At 54.3% G+C, this 19,763-nt stretch overlaps 9 protein-coding genes across 9 annotated transcripts; 6 read left to right on the top strand and 3 right to left on the bottom strand.

The window, feature by feature from the left end:
- Positions 1 to 1,223: 1,223 nt before the first annotated feature.
- Positions 1,224 to 1,574, top strand: CCMA1212_006538 (uncharacterized protein; the record flags this gene model as incomplete). Its single annotated transcript, XM_073703753.1, has 1 exon — positions 1,224 to 1,574. One exon carries the CDS (start codon positions 1,224 to 1,226, stop codon positions 1,572 to 1,574), a length of 351 nt encoding a protein of 116 aa, XP_073557810.1.
- A 1,807-nt stretch (positions 1,575 to 3,381) lies between these two features.
- CCMA1212_006537 (uncharacterized protein) lies at positions 3,382 to 3,645 on the bottom strand (the record flags this gene model as incomplete). The annotated part of the gene is made up of 1 exon (XM_073703752.1): positions 3,382 to 3,645. One exon carries the CDS (start codon positions 3,643 to 3,645, stop codon positions 3,382 to 3,384), a length of 264 nt encoding a protein of 87 aa, XP_073557685.1.
- On the top strand, positions 3,644 to 6,807 carry CCMA1212_006536 (Minor extracellular protease vpr; the record flags this gene model as incomplete). Its single annotated transcript, XM_073703751.1, has 3 exons — positions 3,644 to 3,699; positions 3,811 to 4,568; positions 4,634 to 6,807. The coding sequence occupies 3 exons, from the start codon at positions 3,644 to 3,646 to the stop codon at positions 6,805 to 6,807; spliced, it is 2,988 nt and encodes a 995-aa protein (XP_073557812.1).
- Positions 6,808 to 7,445: 638 nt separating this feature from the next.
- On the top strand, positions 7,446 to 8,253 carry CCMA1212_006535 (uncharacterized protein; the record flags this gene model as incomplete). Its single annotated transcript, XM_073703750.1, has 3 exons — positions 7,446 to 7,456; positions 7,535 to 8,196; positions 8,249 to 8,253. The coding sequence occupies 3 exons, from the start codon at positions 7,446 to 7,448 to the stop codon at positions 8,251 to 8,253; spliced, it is 678 nt and encodes a 225-aa protein (XP_073557814.1).
- Positions 8,254 to 9,206: 953 nt separating this feature from the next.
- CCMA1212_006534 (Endolysin) lies at positions 9,207 to 10,004 on the top strand (the record flags this gene model as incomplete). Its single annotated transcript, XM_073703749.1, has 1 exon — positions 9,207 to 10,004. The coding sequence occupies one exon, from the start codon at positions 9,207 to 9,209 to the stop codon at positions 10,002 to 10,004; it is 798 nt and encodes a 265-aa protein (XP_073557813.1).
- Positions 10,005 to 13,736: 3,732 nt separating this feature from the next.
- On the top strand, positions 13,737 to 14,356 carry CCMA1212_006533 (uncharacterized protein; the record flags this gene model as incomplete). The annotated part of the gene is made up of 2 exons (XM_073703748.1): positions 13,737 to 14,193; positions 14,256 to 14,356. The coding sequence occupies 2 exons, from the start codon at positions 13,737 to 13,739 to the stop codon at positions 14,354 to 14,356; spliced, it is 558 nt and encodes a 185-aa protein (XP_073557816.1).
- A 463-nt stretch (positions 14,357 to 14,819) lies between these two features.
- On the bottom strand, positions 14,820 to 15,749 carry CCMA1212_006532 (Uncharacterized protein; the record flags this gene model as incomplete). The annotated part of the gene is made up of 1 exon (XM_073703747.1): positions 14,820 to 15,749. The coding sequence occupies one exon, from the start codon at positions 15,747 to 15,749 to the stop codon at positions 14,820 to 14,822; it is 930 nt and encodes a 309-aa protein (XP_073557815.1).
- A 1,436-nt stretch (positions 15,750 to 17,185) lies between these two features.
- Positions 17,186 to 18,227, top strand: CCMA1212_006531 (putative oxidoreductase; the record flags this gene model as incomplete). The annotated part of the gene is made up of 2 exons (XM_073703746.1): positions 17,186 to 17,475; positions 17,558 to 18,227. The coding sequence occupies 2 exons, from the start codon at positions 17,186 to 17,188 to the stop codon at positions 18,225 to 18,227; spliced, it is 960 nt and encodes a 319-aa protein (XP_073557687.1).
- A 95-nt stretch (positions 18,228 to 18,322) lies between these two features.
- On the bottom strand, positions 18,323 to 19,509 carry CCMA1212_006530 (uncharacterized protein; the record flags this gene model as incomplete). The annotated part of the gene is made up of 3 exons (XM_073703745.1): positions 18,323 to 19,051; positions 19,109 to 19,400; positions 19,466 to 19,509. The coding sequence occupies 3 exons, from the start codon at positions 19,507 to 19,509 to the stop codon at positions 18,323 to 18,325; spliced, it is 1,065 nt and encodes a 354-aa protein (XP_073557686.1).
- Between the last annotated feature and the right edge of the window lie 254 nt (positions 19,510 to 19,763).

The following is a 19,763-nucleotide window of genomic DNA, read 5'->3' as shown; positions in this document are numbered from 1 at the left end:
CTTCCGCCTGGTTTTTTTTGTTTTTTTTGCTTGTGTTGGTTGTTTGTGAGGTGGTGAAGTTGAGATGCCTGACCGTCTTGGTGGAGTTCCGTTTTCGAGGGGAAACGGTGTAAGTGCTTTCCCATGCATGCTACGAGGTCATCCTTGACGCGACAGAGAGAATGTTTCCTTGTATAAGACGTAATCAGAAGTAATACGGACAAAGACCATCTTATCAATCTCGTCTGCTGTTCTTTTCCGGCCCTCTCGTTGCGCGGGGAGACTTGTCTGGTTCGCTCTGCTCGGCTGTGTGCTCAACGCCAACAGACGGGGCTAGTATATTGCTCAGCTTCCTGTGTAAAATATGACCCGCGTTTTGCATCTTTCATCACAGAAATTCATAGCAAGGTCCAAGTGTCGTGGCTCACTCGGCCTGGCGTAGGTGGTAGCCTGGCTCCCGTGTCTGTCGGTCATCCTGGCCACTCTACGATAGTTTACTCACAACGCCGTGACTCCCGTGGATATATAGGAAGGCGTGCTGAAAGCTTTCTAGCCTATAGCTTACGACCTGACTTTGAATCCAGAGTTTTACTCCATGCGAAGGAAGATCACGGTAAATCGGTAGCCAGCTCTATGCCTCGATCGCACGGCTCGATATTTCCATCGTGAACCTGCGGCCATTGACATGTCAGTATACGACGATGGCGCGAGATGTTGACAGCGCGGTGAAATTGAAATGTTTGTAAGTGACAGAATCAGTCAGCTTCCATTCAGCATTACCATATGAACTGCTGGAGCAAGAGGCCAGGTGTCGTGGAGTCGCAGGAACAACTTGCGACAATCATGTTTCCCAACTGGGTGTCACCCAACAAAGACGGCCCGTGGTGGCGAGAGCGTTAGAAGTTGTATCCCTCTGGAATGAAGCTCTCACAGTTGAAAATCTCGAATGTATAGAAGGTCACAATTGGCCAGCCGAATGACTTCCTCGGGACGAAGCATCAGGTAAATAGCGACCGGTAAAGGTAGAGGCACTCAGCATTCAACCATACCGCAACAGGTCAGGATAAAGACGCATCTCTTTCTGGGAGTGTCCCTTGGATCCTCTCCAGAGCAATCGCAGTGAGCACGCCCGCGAGACACCGTTCATAATCGATCTCTCCTTGAGGTGGAGGCACATGCTGGATCTAATGGGAAGAACCAATGTCACAGACGCAGAGCTCCCGGCCGCCAATGCAAATACCAACATGAGTTTGACGGCGGGAATATCCCTCTCGGCACCCAAGCGTCTCAAGACAGAGTGGACGACATACTTCAACTGGACCAAAGAGCAGGAGCAGATGAAGACGTATGAGCACATCAAAACCTTCACAAGCATTACAGACTTACAAACCTTCACAATATCATCACTTTATCACGTAATTGGCTCCCAAAGAGTTCACTTTATCCACGATATTTCCCCCGACCCTAACGCCATCCCACTCATCCTCCTTTACGGCTGGCCAGACTCATTCCTCCAAATGACACAACTCGTCGACGGCCAAGAGCAACACAACCCAAATACTTTCACCTCATTGTCCCCTCACTCCCGGGCTTAGGCTTCTCCTCCCCGAGCCCAACAGTCGGATAATCTCCAATAGGGTAACCCTCTTCAACACGCTCATGACGCAGGTCCTGAGCTACAAGCCGTACGCCGTGCTCGGAACCGACTGGGGCTCTGGCGTGGCGTTTGACATGTACGATCAGTTTACGATGACGGTGGGTTTCGGGTTCTAGGATACGAGATCATGTACTTGATCTGATGAATGTCAAAGCTGACTGAAGATGGTCAAGGTCGAATACGGTTGGCCTCGCTCTCTACGACAATCCGCGTCGGACAACTCTCTGGGCTCGCCAAAAAGAAAATCCATCATCTGTGAATTACTTAGCCCTCATTCTCCCGTTTGAATCATCTTTTACAAACACGCTCAGGGCGCGACCCCCGCCGAGGAAACTGGTGCCTCGTTCATAATGGACAACGAGATCCTCAGACACGTCTCCCTGAACTCTCACTTAGACGTTTATCTCAGCCTCCTAGTTTACGTGCAGAACTGTGAGAGCATATACGTCGAATTGGGAGGACATTTCCCCGGCGTGGGTAATTTGCCTGCGTTGGCTGATGAGACTTTATTCGCAAGTCCCTCAAGCTGTGAGTGTGCGATTCGCGGATGATAAAGGGTTGCATTCGGCACGCTGGGAATCTTCGCTTGCGAGTATGAGAAAAGTTGTATTGGGGCGAGATGGTGTGTTTGAATCTATACATGCTGCTGCCTAATGATTACCAGCTGATGGTACGAAAGAGAAGCGAGCATCATTGTGAGGAGAGTAATTGATGAAGCTTAGCGTTCGAGTTCCATTGCTCTACTTCTTTCTATGACAAACCCGATTATCTCCCCTCAGAGAAAGACAAAGAAGTATGCTTAACTCTTATGAGGTGACGAATGATGACATGAAGACACCTACGCAGCGACTCTAGTAGGGTAGCGTCCGTGTTACTCGCGCAATCACACGAGAGAAGCCACCATCTACATGTGAGATCGCACGCGCTCACAGACCAGATATGAGATACCACCTACCCTATCAGGACCTCTGCATCATAAAGAGACAACCACCCTCATTAAAGGGGCTCAAAGCGCCGGGTGTTTCTGGTATCAATTACTCATCTTGTTGGACTTGATTTCAATAGCTTGGGCATGAAAGCTGCTGTGCGAACAAGTAGAAGAGACAGTCTTCGATGCCAATTCAAGGCGTTGCTCGTGGCGGCGGTAGTTAGAGACTGCGCGGCTTATGCATGTCAATGGTGGTGGAATGGACTACCGTACCCTCTCATTTCTGCATCCCATCGACCTGCTGGCATTTGTCTCTGACTGCACAGGCAGTTCGAATCACACACTGGGCCCGATGTCAACAACAATCAGACATCAGACTCGTCGAATCTCATACGGCATGCACGGCCTCGTATACTGGGTGACATTGTCAATAGCAGCAGTCAGCAGTTAACAGGGCTGGGTTGCAGTGTTAGTACAATGTTCGAAGTGCTTCTCCTCTACTTTATGATCCATCCATGTCTGTTTCTACCCCTCAGAGACTCTGCCTCCTCTGTTGCTATTCTGCTTTTGGTCTCTCGGCTTACGGCCAGAAACAGGGATGTCCAGTCAAGAATCCACAGCTTAGCATGAGATGATGGCATTCTTCTCTATAGCTTACCTGTGGGTTGACGGAAACCACTCATGACTACGGAAGGATTCGGTCAAGCTTAAAATAACAGCGGTAGGGAAGCATAAGAAGCTTAAACAGACCAGACGATGAAAACCTAGGGGGTCTCCGGATCCGCGGAAGCAAAAGTTCTTGGCCGGCACGTCCCGGTCACCAGTCGTATTTGAGCGTATCCTTACCGGTTCTTCGATTCTGCGGGGATGGCGGCATGATGGATGCAGTGTCGTGCTGGAGACCATGCGGTAGATACGAAGCTATAGACAGCGGGCAATGCCCTGGTCCTCGTATCTGGAAGATGCGACCTCGTATTCTGCTGGTAATCGGGTGGTTGCGCAGCTCGTCAGATGCGCAGACGCGGTTGCTATCGGCCGGGGGTTCGCCGATGGCACTCTGCATGATCGGCGCCGCGATCATGGGCGAGGGCTTCGGGGAGGAAGCACGAAGCGGCATACAAGATTATGTGCAGACGTGTGACGGACCGTCGGAGTTGCGGATTTTCGTCGAGAATAGCCGTCGTCATAGCCAAGTATATGGACGACACAGCTCACCCGCGTTTTGATGATACTCAACAGTCTTCAGAAGCAAGAAGCCTCGTGTCTCTGGAGGCTTCAAAGAAGACCCAGCTCTCGACTTTCTGTATATCGGAGCTGAGGGCACCATGAAGTTCAGTCCTACCCTGGGCCTGCTGGCCCTCGTGAGCGGAGTGTCTTGTTCCCTCACCGTCACCACGAGCGTGGACCAGCTGCGGTCGAAGCAGAACACGACCATCGTCCCCAACACGTTCATCGTCGAGCTGCAGCCAGACTTCCATTCAGAGCTTCAGCCCAAGGACCGGTTCGCAAAGACCAAGCCGGGGGCCAAGCCCGACTACCGTGTGCGCCACCAGTACAACGACACCGACATCTTCTATGGCGTTTCAGTCGCGTTCGACTCGCCCGTCGACCTCGCGACGCTGAGGAAGACTGCCGGCGTCAAGAATGCCTGGAGCGTCGCCCTTGTGCCGCGGCCGGAGCTGCGAGGCCGACGGGGCTCCAGCAAGGGAGGGACGAAGCTGCCGGATCTGCGAGGCAGCGCCGACGTCAACCGCCCGCTGGACATGGGCAACGTGCGAAAGCTGCACGACAGGGGCATCAAGGGCAAGGGCGTGCAGGTGGCCCTCGTCGACAGCGGCGTCGACTACACGCATCCCGCGCTGGGAGGCGCCTTTGGGCGAGGCCACAAGGTTGCCGTGGGCTACGACTTTGTGGGAGATGCGTATGACGGCTCCAACGATGCCGTCCCGGATGACGATCCCCTGGCAACATGTGCGGATGGCGGACACGGCACGCACACGGCCGGTATGTATCTGGACTTGTTGTAGAGCAGACGTGAGAAGGAGACGACTCCCTGACCGCTTATATAGGCATCGTAGCCATGCAGGACCCCAAGAACCAGGGCTTCGGCCTCGTCGGCGTGGCTCCCGAGGCAACGCTGGCCGCGTACCGCGTCTTTGGCTGCGAGGGGAGTGTCACCAACGACATTCTGGTGGCGGCCATGGTCCAGGCGTGGCGGGACGGCGCCGACGTGGTGTCCATGTCCCTCGGGCTCTGGGAGGCTTGGGAGGACATCAACCCCTTTGAGGACGTCGTCGACAAGCTGGCCCGCCGCGGCGTGGCAGTCGTCGCCTCCATAGGCAACTTTGGAACTGCCGGTCCGTACTCGACGTCGACGCCGGCCATCTCGCTCAGCGCCCTGTCGGTGGGCGCCGTCGAGAGCGACATCTACCCGACTGCGTACACGGCTCACGACGACCAGCACGAGGCCGTCGACTACATCAACGTCTTCCCCGCCTCCGAGCTGGGCCGCGTCGAGGTTGTCCAGCTGGGATACGGCCTGGACGTCCCCATCACTCCCAACATCACGAGCGGATGCTACGAAGATGCCTGGGATGCTCTCTCTGACGCGCAGCTTAACTGGAACACGACCATCCTGCAGGTGTCGTGGGAGTCGTGGTGCGGCACCGCCTGGGGCCCCGCCGTCGACCTGGGCGTCAAGGCGCTCCTGGTCACCATGTCGGAGGCTCAGAACATCCTCGTCGACGAGCCGGGGACCGAGCCCATGGCGCTGTACTTGGACGTTGACAACTCGAAGCTGCTGCTGAGCCGCCTCGCCAAGCAGCCCGCCGGCAACAAGTACGCCCTGACGTTTGACGGCACCAAGGCCGTCGACGTGGCGAACCCCTATGGCGGCGCCCCTGACTACTTCTCCAGCTTCGGCCCGACGATTGAGATGACGCTGGAGCCCAAGATCTCGGCGCCAGGAGGAACCATCTTGTCGACGTTCCCCGTGGACGCGGGCGGCTACGCGGTGCTGTCGGGAACCTCCATGTCCGCCCCCTTTGTCTCGGGCAGCCTGGCGCTGCTCAAGTCGCAGAACCCGCGCCTGACGGTGCCGCAGCTCTTTGCGCGGCTCATGACGACGGCGAGGCCCGCCAACGAGCTCAACTCCAAGCTGACTGCGTCTGCGGCTCGTCAGGGGGCGGGCATGATTGACGCCTACGCGGCCGTCAAGGCGGACACGGTCATCAGCCCGGCCGAGATCAACCTGCGCGACTCGGCCTCGCCGACGCCGCAGAAGATCACCATCTCGAACCAGTCGCGCTCCTGCAAGCGATACTCACTCCAGCACGTCCCGGGAAGTTTTTACCGCCTCTCCAACAACTATCTGTCCGACATCGAGGACAACTTCTCGAGTGCGAACCTGCCCCTGACTCTGGACATTCCCGCTTCCGCCCAGTTCTCGCCGTCGTCGGTGACTGTCGGGCCCGGCCAGTCGGCCACGGTCGAGGTCCAGATCAAGCCGCAGCCCGACCTGTACCCGTTTGCGAACCCCGTGTACAGCGGCTTCATCAAGATCACGGCCGACGGCGACGAGTACGAGTACTCGGTGCCGTACATTGGCGTGCCCAACAACCGCACCGAGGTCGGCCCCATCGTCCACAACGTGACGACCGTGAAGCCGTACGACTCCCCCGGGCTTCTCAAGGCACAGGCCACCAACTTGTTCCTGGCCGATGCACTGACGCCGACGCCCAACCTCGAGACGTACAACTGGACGACGGACCTGGACAAGGCCTACATCCCCATCTTCCGCATCGACACCGTCATGACCCGCTTCATACGGCTCGACCTGGTGCCCGCCAACGTCTCCTTCGTGCCGTCCATGTATGGCTTCGACCCCGACGTCCACATCGACTACAAGCTCCCCGACCAGCCCGTCCTGCCCGGCTTCCTCGGGGTGCCCACGTACGGCTTCGTCTTGGCCGAGTCCATCGAGCCCCAGCCGGAGGGAAGCCCCATCATCTATTCGACCGACATTGGCCACTTCTTGGCCCAGGCTTTGCTAGACCCTTCCCTGACAAACGACCAAGGCGAGAAGTTTAGGATCGCGGCGGGCGACTACCGGGCGTTGTTCCGCGCTTTGAGGTGGCGTGGCAACGAGACGAATCCTGACGACTACGAGTCCTGGTTGGGACCAGTTATGCGGTTTGACATTCCGAGCGACTTGCCGCCTGGCTTTCCCAATGGGCTTGAGTAGATGGACTCTTGCTCTGTGGTCTTGGGCTTCTCTTTAGGATGAGTTGCGTGGCCAGGCGCAAGCTGGTGGATATATGACGGGGTGCTGCGGCTTTTGGCGGGAAAATATCTGTCGAATGACTTCTAGTTTGACAACTTGACCGAAAGTAATATCACGCCGTTGGCATCGTTGTGACCTTGCTTTAGTCTTTCTAACATGCCTAAAGAGACAAAGGGGGTTTCGTGGGGGAGGCGATGTAGATCGAATTGTGTGGATGTATAGTTGAGTGTTTCTCTCAGGAAAGACCTTTGCTTCGATCAAACTTACCGAGCTGTTTCAGCCACCTCACCAGGCCTCGGAGCCACCAAGATGAGCCAGTAATAGCATCTCGCTACAATTTCCTGCAACTACATACTATGGTGTCCCCCCCCTGTTAAATACTTACCCGGCCAATGCGAGGCCCCCTGCTCATTGCTCTGCTCTGCAAACTTTGGCATGTTGCTCTTGCTCGACAACTCATGAGCCTAATGGAGCCTCCAGTCTGACACACGCTGAGGCCACTACGGCACGTGGACATGTCCACGGCTGTCCATCGCCCACTACGACTCTGCCCCTGACAACTCCACCATACCGGTGAGTATCTGGGGTGTTCGTATATCATGTCGGACTAGTAAGTTGAATCATGCCCGCCGTGATATCAAAAGACACAGCGTGATAACAGGGCGTAACTAACCGTCGTTGGCAACAGCCGCTCCCTCATGACCCTGGCAGGTAACATCTCAACAGTAAGCCTCGACGACATCATTCTCTCCTCCATGCCGCTCACGGTGGCCACCCGGATGAAACCCTGGCTCAAGCGGTCGGCCTTTCACCGAATCTTTACATACGGGCCTCCGTACTCGGAAACAGAAGAGCAGGCCGCCTCGTCGTCCACCAAGGCCAGAGACATGGAACATCGCTCCGCCCTCGTCCAGAAGCTCCTGGACGATGGCATCAGCGCCGTCAATAGTCTTTCTTTCTGCTTCCAAGGCCACCGCGATGTCTCTGCCATGCTCCGACAGCTCCGCGAGGTGATGCGCCTCGTCCACGAACGTCTCGACGCCGACATCCCGGCCGAAGACCAATACCGCCTAGTCTACCGCTTTACAGCATGGGTCGTCAAGAACTCGGCCGCCTCATATGTTTCCCTCAGCGCAAAGGACCCGTTCCTGCTAGTCTTCCTTCTGCATATGTACTCGGTCGTCGTCACCCTCACGGCGGCCCTGCCGCGGGTCGATGTGCCGCTCTTTGCAAAGTTCCGGGTGAGCGCCATTGTCGAGATTTGCAGCATTTTGAGGGAGGATCGGGGCTTCTTGTGCCAGCGGTGCAATGGGGTTCACGCGTATGAAGAGGTTATGAAGTTTCCCCTGAGTAGCGTCTCTGTGTATCAGCAGGTTGGAAGAGAGGGGGATGGATACAGAAGCATAGTCAGTGGGCGTTTTTTTGCATAGTGGTTGTTTCGGTTACTGCTTTCCATTTTCTCTCTCCTCTTGTTCTTTTTTCTTAGCAATCATAGTGCAGGCAGGACCCAGCGGTTGCAGAGATGCCGGAGTTGGTTGGCACGCTCTAGACTCTAAACAGGAGGAAGCATCATGGCGTTTTGCAAACTTGCCGGCCTTGCATACCGAACATCAGAGAGCAGAATCATTTACTGAACGATTGATCATGTATTTCTTTTTTTGGGAGCAGAAGAGCAGATTGACATATCAACAGTTGATGGGCTTCAACCAGCCCCCACAGGCACAAATAAGCAAAACAACGAACGACCCCTGTTCATCTCAGAAGCGGCATCGTGTTACCCCGTCTTATGGAAAGCTAGAGCCATGATGAAGATCCGGCAGATCCCCCAACTCAGCTGAAGACCCCTAAATAGAAACATGTTTGATTAAGCTCAACGCATCTGCTCCATTCTGGTGCTAGAGTTAGGCGACCTTCCGCTTTCTTCACAGACGCGACGATGGAACTTGATCGCGGAGCATACTGAATCGGCAGATAGCGTCTTCAAGAGCAGTAATCAATCGGCCAAATCCCATCGCCCAGACACTCACATCAACAGTTTGTGCGAACTTGCCTCTTGAGTTTGCAAGTAAGCATTTGTTTCTATTTTCAGACCAGATCCAATGCAGGTCCAGAGATGGAGTCTTCAGCCGCACCCCAAAGTGGAAGCTGTTCGTCTTGGTGATGCCGATGGAGCAGCCTTGTGTACTCCAAGACGCTACCATCGCGATATGAGATGTCGATGCCTTCGAACAAGTATATAAAGGGCACAATGGAAGCCCAGTGATGCGAATTCCAGCATCCAGCATCAAAACACACAAACACCCCTTCCAGATCACCAGCCTCACCTCCCGTCTAACAACGACCACACCCCAACCCTCAAAATGAAGACCGCCTTCGCCGCCCTCATCGTCTCCCTGACGTCCCTCGTCAGCGCCTACCCCATCACCGGCGACGTCGTCAACTGCCGCACCGGCCCAGGCACCAGCTACGCCATCAAGACCTCGTACAAGAAGAGCCACGACATCTCCATCAGCTGCCAGACAACCGGAACCAGCGTCAACGGCAACAACATCTGGGACAAGACCGCCGACGGCTGCTACGTCGCCGACTACTACGTCAAGACGGGCTCCAGCGGCTTCGTCACCAAGAAGTGCAGCTCCGGCGGCTCGTCGTCGGGGAGCTACTGCAAGACCATCAACGGCGCGGGTGTCAATCTGATCGCCAAGTGGGAGGGCTTCGTCGCGAGCCCCAAGCCCGATCCTATCGGTCTGCCGACGGTTGGCTACGGCCATCTGTGTCAGCAGAAGAACTGCGCAGAGGTCAAGTACAAGTTCCCCCTGACCAAGACGACGGCCAAGGAGCTGCTGCTGGACGACCTGCCCAAGTACACAAAGTGCCTGGCCGAGTCCCTCAACGGCAAGCACAAGCTCAACGATAACCAATGGGCGGCCCTGTCTTCTTGGGTCTTCAACGTGGGATGCGGCAACGCCAAAACATCGACTCTCGTCAAGCGCCTCAACAAAGGCGATGCTCCCAACACCGTGGCCGCCGAGGAGCTCCCCAAGTGGCGCATGGCAGGAGGAAAGGTGATGCCGGGCCTCGAGGCTCGCCGCAAGGACGAGGTCAAGCTGTTCAAGACTGCGTCCTCCAAGGAGGCGTACCCCAAGTGCCAAGCATAAAGGGGGGGCTTGAAGGGCAACACCTTTGGGGGGAGATAGTAAGCTGATGGGCTGGTTACCTCAGCCCTACCAGCTGAATAATTGGCAGGTGGCGAAAGCCGTCGAGCTGGGTCAACTAGTTGTTGCAAAGGGCTGAGGCTGAGTTGTAGTTGGGAGTAGATGGAAGTCACTTTTCGTTTCTTGTCTTTGTTTCCCGTCTTTTGGCTTTTTTTGTAGAATTTGACGGGGCTTTAGATATATAGCAACTTGACAAATTGCAGATTTATCATCATCAATACGCCCTTGAAGCAACATACGCAGTCATGAATCCTCCATGCAAGATGTAAGCAGCAGCAGCAGCAGCAGCAGCATAGCCTCACCCAAGCATCAAGCAGACACGCCTCCAGCAACAGCAACGAACAACATGCGTCTCAGTAACCAGGTGAAGCCTCGGCCAAGGACAAAACGCCCTGCGCACGTGTTTACCGACGTCAGTCCAGGCATCACGTTACCACAAAGCTGTCAGCGTGTCAATACCATTCGTCCATCAGCATCGCCTTTCCAGGTCAAAGCGGAAGGGTCGGGCGTGGCTTGCGTTAGGACGAGCATCAGCCCTCAAACCTGGGCCCCGACCTGAACCTGGCCTGGCATTTTAGCTACCCTACCAGCTGGTTATTCGGGGACCCGTTGACGTGGAAATCCAGGGTTCGTTCGGGAAGGGCTGGATTGAAAATGGATTTGACTTGAAGCGGCTCGATCGGAACCAAGCGCTCGATCCAGGAAATCGGCACGACCGCTGCTTTTCTTTCGGGCGTTGGTGCAGGGGTTCTGGTGTTGAGGTGGGCTCTTGGACGGGACGAAGAAAAAACGTGCCCTTTGCCTTGATTTCTCAATCCTCGAGTTACAGCAGAAAACTTTCAAGAGTCAGAGCAGACACAAAGTGATGCCCGACTCCTCTCGCATCATTCGTTTTCAGCACTGCCTCCTTGATACGTGTCAACTGCTGTTCCCAGCCATGTGGATTCGTTGACAAGCTCAGCAGCAGCCACATCTTGTCCAGCCATCCAACCATCATCAGCTAGGAAAACAAACACCAAAGAACCACCCAGAGCTCCCAGCTAACTACCCACAACTACCACTAGTTCCTCGAAGATTCTCCCTTGTTCAGTGCAACAAAGAGCTCCAGTCGTCAAACACTTCGCTTCAAAGCTGATTCTGCGCCCAGCTTCAGCTTCAGCTTTTCCTGTTGCCTGGAATTACTCGCAAGCCATCGGAATCAACTCCAGCTTAATCCACGCCCTTGTACTGTAATACGCCTTCTCCCGAGGCCGGCACTGAGCCCTGCTTCTGCCTGTCTGTGTGTGTGTCGTGAGGAACTTCCCGATCGAGGAAATCTGGTCAACCGGCCCAGGATGCAGATCAAGGCGAAGATCCAAACGGCAAAAGATCAACAGCGAGTGACCTGTCTGATTCCCGAGCATCACATCACCCCGCTCCGGCTATTCATGCTTGTTATCATGGTTCAAGTGATCATTCTCACTTCGGTTACGATCCGTGCTGCGAACCCTCTGCTGTCTTAGAGTCTTGTCGATTGGATGGGTGGACGGATCGAGGGGACGTGGGACTTCAATGTCTCAAGTCGGCTGTTTGCGTCCTCGGCATCTGCGAGTTTTGCCGACTTGAGGCGCCCTCATCAACCAATCCAAAGGCAACGCGATCCAAAAGATAAGATGAACGTGTAAAAGCATGTGTGAACGACTCTGTTATGACACAAGGAACAAGTGCATACACATATCCACTTCCGGAAGTCCTCGTAGGCATCAATTTTTTTCACGTAATTTGTTACGGGTCACGATGCCTCGTTTGCGACAGACAAGAGCAGGACTGTTTCATTCTCTCCTCCCTGCAACTCACGACTCCCTCACCGCACTTACACTAGAACCCGTGCCGTCGTGTCTGCGTCCCGGTTGATGCGGGAAGCAAATGGCAGACTGGCATGACTGACTGAATGTCCTGCCCTGCCCTGGTTGAAACACGCAAGCCTTTTCTATCCTGTTGATAAGTGGCTGCCGGATCACGCCCGCTTACGACTCGTGCATGAGGCAACAGCGTTGAAGAAATTCCAGTCAAAGAGGCTCGGGACCAGTCAACTCCCTGTGCGGGCTTCCAATGGGCGAGAGACCCCGGTCGGATCGCTGTGTCACGCCGTCTCGAGGTCCGTCCATGCGCACTCTCGCCTCATCCTCGCGGCAATGTCGACAGATGGTGAATGATCCTCGTCGTAGTCGTTCTGGATCCTCCAGCACCTTGAGAAGCTACCGCTGATGGTGTGGTGGCTCCATCATCGAATGCGACAGGTCCCTTTCTTTCCCTTTTGTTCGCTTTCTTCCTTTCACCATCTCCTCTCGATCCTCCCGGTAAACGTCCAGGGATCCGGCCAAATGCCGCTGTGGCCAAAACGGCTCCGGCACTTGGAGCGTCACATTGTGTGCATGCAGCTTTTCCCTCTCTTTTCTCAGTGAGTCGAACATACCCCTGTCTAGCGGACTGGAGCCCTTCTTCGCAAGGTTGGGCACTGGACTGGTTCGATGAATGATTGTCGAAGCTGCCAATCACGCATCTTACCTGTGCCGTTAATTAAAATCCCTGACCACGGAGCCAATGGCGACGATGCAAACGACACGAACCCGATCTCTCTGCCGGATCTTGATCAGGAGGAAAAATTCTTCCTCCTCCTTCTATCCTCCTCTCGTCACCCTTTTCTCGTAGGTTTGTAGACCCAGCTTACCCTTTCTGGGCGAGCCATGTAATGCAGAACCCCCTCGGGCCACTTCAGAACGATCACGGAGGGCAGGGTGATGGAATCCACCAGCGATGCGCCAGAACTGTGTACGTGTGCCTTGATGGCTTGCGATGCTAGTCAAGGGGCACAGGAACGTGAACGACGCAATGGGAATGGAGGCAACAAGCCAGGCCCGCCAGCCCTGCAAACTTTTGCGCCTTTGTTGAAGAATACGAAGCTCCGTCTACTTATATTTTGAAAAAAACTCTTCGTAACAAGCATAACAACAAAGAAAGCCACAGGGTGAAATGTGTCATCACACATCATCACACACGCATGTACCTAGAAGAGGAAAAGAAGGTACTTGGCTATACTCGGCGGCTACAAGGGCCCTCGGGTTAGTTCCAGGTGAGAAGGGTAGCATGACTGGCAGCCACGTAGTCAAGCTTCAAGCCCAGCTCCCCGGCATCGACTCAGGCAAGACCCACCATCCCTTTCTCTCTGCTTGATGAGACAGGTCGAGACACGCCATGTCTGGATCGACGTCAGGCCAAAGAGGAAAGTCGGGCGTCTTTGCCGAGCCCTTTGTCGTGCATCTGCCGGGAAAGCACTGGGCAGCTTTTTGGCGCCCTGTTTTGCTTTTCTTGCTTGTGATGAGGGAGCACGAGTATAAGTCGATAGTTGGCCCCCCTTCATATCCCTCCTCTTTCTCTTTTTGCTCTTCCTACACTGCTACTACTCTGCGTGATCTCTTTGACTGTTTGATTGAGTATCAAATTCACCATTGGATAGCAAGTTTCTTTATCTTGCAGCTTTGCCTGACTCCTATCCATCTTCTCTACCATCACCCTCCCTGCTCGTTGCGTAACAGGGATCTCCACGTGGGCGTAAAGCAAGCATCGACGCATCCACATACACGACTGCTCGAGAATCTACAAAGAGCCGCTCGAGGTCCGCCATTCCAGCATACGATGCGCCGGAGCTCCTCCTCATCATCAATCAGCTCACAGTGGTCCACCGCAAGCGAGCTCGGCCAGCTCCCTTCCATCATCCCCGTCGCCTCAAGCACAACCGCTGCCACCACAATCACCTCAACAACAGCAACAACAACAGCAACCAGCAACTCCTCAATCATCTCATCAACCGTCTCGGTCGCAGCACCATCAACCCGCAACAACAACAACAACAACAACAACAACAACAACAACAACATGTCTGAGCGCCGCACCTCCGTTCCCGAGTACATGTACGACGAGCGCAGCCGCCAGGGAAGCACATGCTCCGTGCGCAGCTGCGGCGGCATGAGCCCCGATGCGACGCGGGAGCTGTGGAAGACGATGCTGGAGCTCCAGGAGCGATACGGATGCTATACTTCGGCCAGGATGGACATGGCTGTCGGGGCGGGCGACATGGCCCTGTCTCTTATGCGTAAGCTGGAACTCCCGGGACGATTCATTTCGAAACTTAAGAGCTGACATGACAAAACATAGCGAATCCATTCATTCTGGATACTCTAAACGACTCTGTCGTCGACTTGCCCGATGAGGGGTGGGAGATGCTCAATCGCTGTCTCCAACAGCCCAGGCTTTAACCAATGCTGAACCCCCCACACACACAACTACCATCACCACTACGACAGTGACGGCGTTTTCAAGTTTACGCGGTAGATGAGGACGACATGATGGGTATGCTTTGACCTCAACAGGCAGGAGTTTTGGGACGGAGTCAAAATATCGGGCAAAGCGCTTCGGATCTCTTCATTTCTTCTTACTTCCATTATCATGTCTTTTCCAGGCTTTTTGTTTCTATCATTTTTCACGATACCCTGTCCTCATTTACATGGAACGATTTACACAAGGAAGATTGAGGCCCATTGCCAACAAATTCACGTACATAGCGCAACCACAAGTACAATTACAACAAAGTATCGTCACTCAAACCTCCTTCCCAAGTGATCAGGCAATCACCTTTCGATGCCATGTTACAGTGCATGCCAAATTGTCGCATTGGCACAGTAAGAAAGTCATCCCGTCGGCTCATCGCGTGCCCGTCCATCACAGCGTTTCATCCAGCAGCGCATGCGTTACATTGCCCATGGCCCTCGTCTGGATCTTCATGCTCTCCAGCACCCTCGCCTTGACTTTGTCATCCTCGATATCCATCCCTCCCATCACGCCGTGCGTTGACCTGAACTCGTAGGCCTTGAGGATCCCCCACATTCGGTGTATCTCGTCCGCACTCAGAGGGATGTAGTTCGGAATGCTCCACAGGAAGGAGAACGAGTTCAAGCCAGGCGGCTTCTGCCTCTTTTCCCCCACGGCATCGACGTCCCACTTCCCCATGCCCGCGGGAGTCGTCATCAGAGTATCTGCAATGAAGAGCCTCCCGTCAAACAGCAGGACCAGTGATCCGGGGAAATGCCCTCCCAGCTTAATGGCCTTGACTCCAGGCACAATTTGCGACTTGACCTCGGTGAGCGGCTTTCGGTGAGCGGACGGCGTCGTCGTCCACCGCAAGTCTTCGGCAGAGGTATACACGGGGCATTGGAACGCCCTCGCCCACTGGATATGCGTGCTGTAAAAATGCGGATGGCTGATGACAATTGCTTCCAGACCCCCCAGCTGTTTGATCTTGTCCATCGTCTGGTCGTCAAGAAGCGTGATGCAGTCCCAGAGAATGTTGCCCGCGGGAGTCCGGATCAATATGGCTCGTTGCCCAATGGCGAACCGCGGCTCCGTGCGGATGGAAACGACACGCTCGTCATGCCGATATGGCGTGAATTCGTTTCTACGTCCTGTGGCGCGGATATCGGCCAGCGTAGTGAAGGATTGGCCTGACGGCGGCACATACTGACGAGGATCGTCGCAGATGTAACACGTCCTGAGGGCGGAACGATCGGCAGTCGGGAACTGAGTGCCGCAGGTGTTGCAGATTAGCCAGGATGAAGAGATGGTGTCGTCGTAGGGCTCGGGGGTGAAGTCCATGATGCCGAGGTGCCGGTGGCGATGCTCTGGGGTTGGAGATGGAGGATGGGCATTGTGTTATCGACGTGATTTATAGGGCGCGCGGGGTCGGAGATTGGGGTCGTCGGGCTTGTTGTCGAGGAGTAGCCTATGAACTTGAATCCGCGAAGTCTTATGTAATGGTGAGGTTATGTTGATTGAGGGGGGAGGGGGGGGTTGGTTCTTGAATGGAAATGGAGTTTCGAAGAGTTGTAGAGTCTGTTGATATGGCTGAAACGGGACAACTGATGCTGTCGTGTTACTCTAAAGCCCGGCCATTAGACTCCATGTTCACATCATGCTGGCTGTCTGACGGAAGATGAAGGCATCTGACCAACGTCCTTCAAGACGAGCTGTCGTTGTCAATTGCTTCGTCGGTTGACATCCAGACTATCTCACTTCTTTGAGGATGCCATGGCATCATGAACAAAGTCAAACGTCATGGCCAATCCAGCCCCTTGAGAGTCACCAAAAGGGTGCAGATCTAGACGATCGTCAGCATCTAGTTTACCATCTGGCTATACATACTGTATATAGGAAGCCGAAATGACCCAAACAGGCAATTTCTTCTATATTTCGTTGTAACGGCGTGTCAATGTGCTGATGGTTGTGTATGTATGATTCTCACCCGAAGCTAAGAGGAACAGCACCGTGTCGATCATAGATGAGGTAGCCGTCATTACACAAAACTATTCAAGGCAGGAATTAGTATGTAGTTAAAACAGACTGCTGATTCGAGTAGATTGATAACATAGTCGTCCTGAGGGAGCAGATGAGGGGAGAAGCATGTCTATCTTTGCCCTCTGACGGACGAATTGACGGACCAGATCGCATCAGTGCCAATCATCTCGCTCCGTATTTCCGTCTCCAGTAACAACCTGCAAATACGTGAAGCCCGGGATTCTCGTCTCCATTGAACGTGTGACAGAGCAAGTACATGGGAGATGCCCTCAATACAAGATCTGTGACTTTGAAAGGTCTCTCAAATGGATGTGATCCGGCCCTACTATGCAATCCTTGAATGCCAATCGGCATTCACCGAAGTTACAATCCGATGTCATATAATGAAACGGATTAGATCAGATATCGATTGGAAACACAGACTGTTCGTCCGCGGACGAATCTCTGTACCTTTGTACCGTGCACATTTTATTATCCCAACATATACGAAGCCCACAACTCTACGGACCATTCGTCCGTGAGCCGCGACGATTGTGTTGAATATTCGGAGCAATAACCTAAAGAATTGATCTTTGCTTCTATATCCCGCGAAACAACAAGTACATGTAATGCTATGTGTGACAACAAAATAAAAAGCCTTCCTCCTCCGTCTCCTAACTCTCGTCACACCTTCCAGGTTGACATCGACCCCAATCCATCCAGACTCAACTCCATACAACGCAGCTCCCACTCACACAATGTCTCAAACAGTCTGGCTCATCACAGGCACAACATCAGGCATCGGCGCCGCCCTAGTCAACCACATCCTCTCCCGCGGCGACAAAGTCATCGCCTCAGGTAGAAACGTGCAAAAGAAACTGGGCCACCTCACGTCCCAACCAAACGTATCCCTGCTGGAACTAGATGTGGCAGCGGGGAAATCCGTCATCGAAGCCCAAGTGAAGAAAGCCTGGGGAGCTTTTGGACATGTTGACGTGTTGATCAACAATGCGGGCATGTCTGCTCTGCGAACTGCCGAGGATGCTGAGTATGTTCCCTTGGTCGTCTCTTTCTTCCTGCTCTATATCAACCCTAACAAAGTCGAGCCATCACCATTAACATGCTTTCAGTGACACCTTCGTCAACACAATCTTCCAAGTCAACGTCTTCGGCCAACTCCACATGTCGCAAGTCATCCTCCCCTACTTCCGCGCCCAAGGCCACGGCACAATCGCATACGCCTCCTCCGGCTGCGCCTGGGGCGCACTCCCCTACCTCTCGCACTACTGCATGACAAAGGCAGCGCTGAGCTCCTTTGCGGAGAGCCTGCACAAGGAAGTTTCGCACATGGGCATCAAGTGCGTTGCCTTTGACCTCGGTGGCTTTCCGACTCGTCTGGCGCAGCCCCGTGATAAAGACGAGGCTGGTGGTGATGCGGCGATGAAACCAGATCAAGTCTCGTTCCCTGAGACACTAGTTTCGGAGCCCTATGCTGAGGCTTTCGGGGAGTATCTCAGCTCCTTCTTGCCGGACCCGAGCTGGACCATTGCGGGCGACCCCAACAAGGCGGCGTCTGCAATGGTGGACGTTATCCAGCGCCAGGGAGCCGCAGCGGGCCGTCCATGGGCAGTCCGTGTGGTCTTGGGCTCGGACTGTTTGACCTATGCGAAGAAGAGGCGACAGGAGGAGCTCAAGCTTCTGGAGAAGTGGCAGGATGTGAGCACCAGCACCGACGCGAGGGAGTTTGTGTTGAAGCCAGAGTACGAAAAATATATTGTCGTTGCAGGATTGGAAGAATGAACGCCTCGAAGGCTACATCTCGAGAATTAGAAGATCCTTTGACACCTACTGAATCTACTACTACATCACATAACGTATTCACCCTAGCAACTCCGTCACTGTTTGCTCCCCTTGACAGCCGCCTCAATCTCCTCCGCAAACCCCTTCTCCCACTCCTCCTCCCCAACCTCAGGAACCCACCCCAGCACCTCCCTCGTCAATTCCGCATTCGTAACCGACCTCGACGCAAATCCCAGCTCCAGATACTGCTCGACTCCGCCCGGCGTGTCCTTTGCCAACTCTGCCAGCCCAATCGACCGCGGCTCAGCCTCCTTCAACACACCGGCCGCGAAACCGGCTCTGGCCACGCCCTCGGAGGCTTGCTTCCAAGTGTGGCGGCCCTTTCCACCAAAGTAGATGCCGCGTCGCCCAGAGGGCACAGTGGCATTCGCAAAGAGCTTCTCGAGGAGCAGCTCGTACATCATGCTCGTGTCGTCGATGTGGACGTGGTCCCACACTCCCTTGCCCTCGCCGATATACTCCGCATAGCCCTTCTTCACAGCCCTTCTCGCCAAGAAGGGAATCTGCACGGAACGCTTGTTGAAGGGGCCTCTTCCGGTGCCGTAGATGGTCGGGTGCATGAGGATGTACGTCGGCACGTTGAGCTCTTCGCCTGCTTGGACGACGGTCACGTCGCATGTTCGCTGGGGGTATTTCTCGTGCTCTTCGCGCTTGAGCTCGTAGGCGTAAATGTCCTGCGTCTTGTCGTTGAATTCGAAGGGGGCGTCTTCTTCGGTGTAGATTTTGCTGACGGGACGGTTGCCGAGGCTGGAAGTCCCGGAGGTCTGTAGGAGCAAGTCAGCATTGACACTCGTCAGTACCATGCTGTCATTGCAACTTACATGGATGAACCAGACTGGACCGCCGGTAGCCTTCTTCCTCTCCGCCAATCCCTCAATCAAGGCCCGGGCTGCCAGCGGTCGAAACGCGCTGGCCGAGTTAATCACAATGTCATGCTCAGTCGCCTCTTTCTTGAGGAGATCGACCTGGTCGAGGTTGTCGAACAAAACGGGCCTCATGCCCTGGGACTTGAAGTACTCTGCATGCTCGGGCTTTCGCACAAGCACGGTATACTTCAAGTTCTTGATGTCGGCATGAGTTGACTGAAGGAGGCGGGTGAGGACAGAGCCGCCGCTGGTGTTGTGTATGAGCTTTCCGGTCTTTCTGTTGTGCGGTATGTAAGATGGTGGACGACTTACATGTAGCCAGTTGCTCCAGTAACAAGGACCTTGGTCGGAGCCATTGTTTCTTTCTGTGTTGTGTTGAGATTGTATGGAACTTCTAATAGCCGTCAATGAATCTTGGTAAACTACTAGACTACCAATGTGCCATCTATCATCCCAGACCAGAGCCCCCCCTTATATACCAAAAACAAGACCACATAAACTCCAACAAACAACACACTTTCCAAGCCAATTTTTTCCCACACAATTACTAATCCCTCCAAGTCCCTTTTTCTACCTTTTCAAATCCTTTCCCATATTCACACACACCTTC

The sequence above is a fragment of the Trichoderma ghanense genome (assembly GCF_004382785.1).
Source record: "Trichoderma ghanense strain CCMA-1212 chromosome Unknown scaffold_7, whole genome shotgun sequence".
Taxonomy (NCBI): Eukaryota; Fungi; Ascomycota; class Sordariomycetes; order Hypocreales; family Hypocreaceae; genus Trichoderma; species Trichoderma ghanense.
This window is presented reverse-complemented; position numbering and strand designations above follow the sequence as displayed.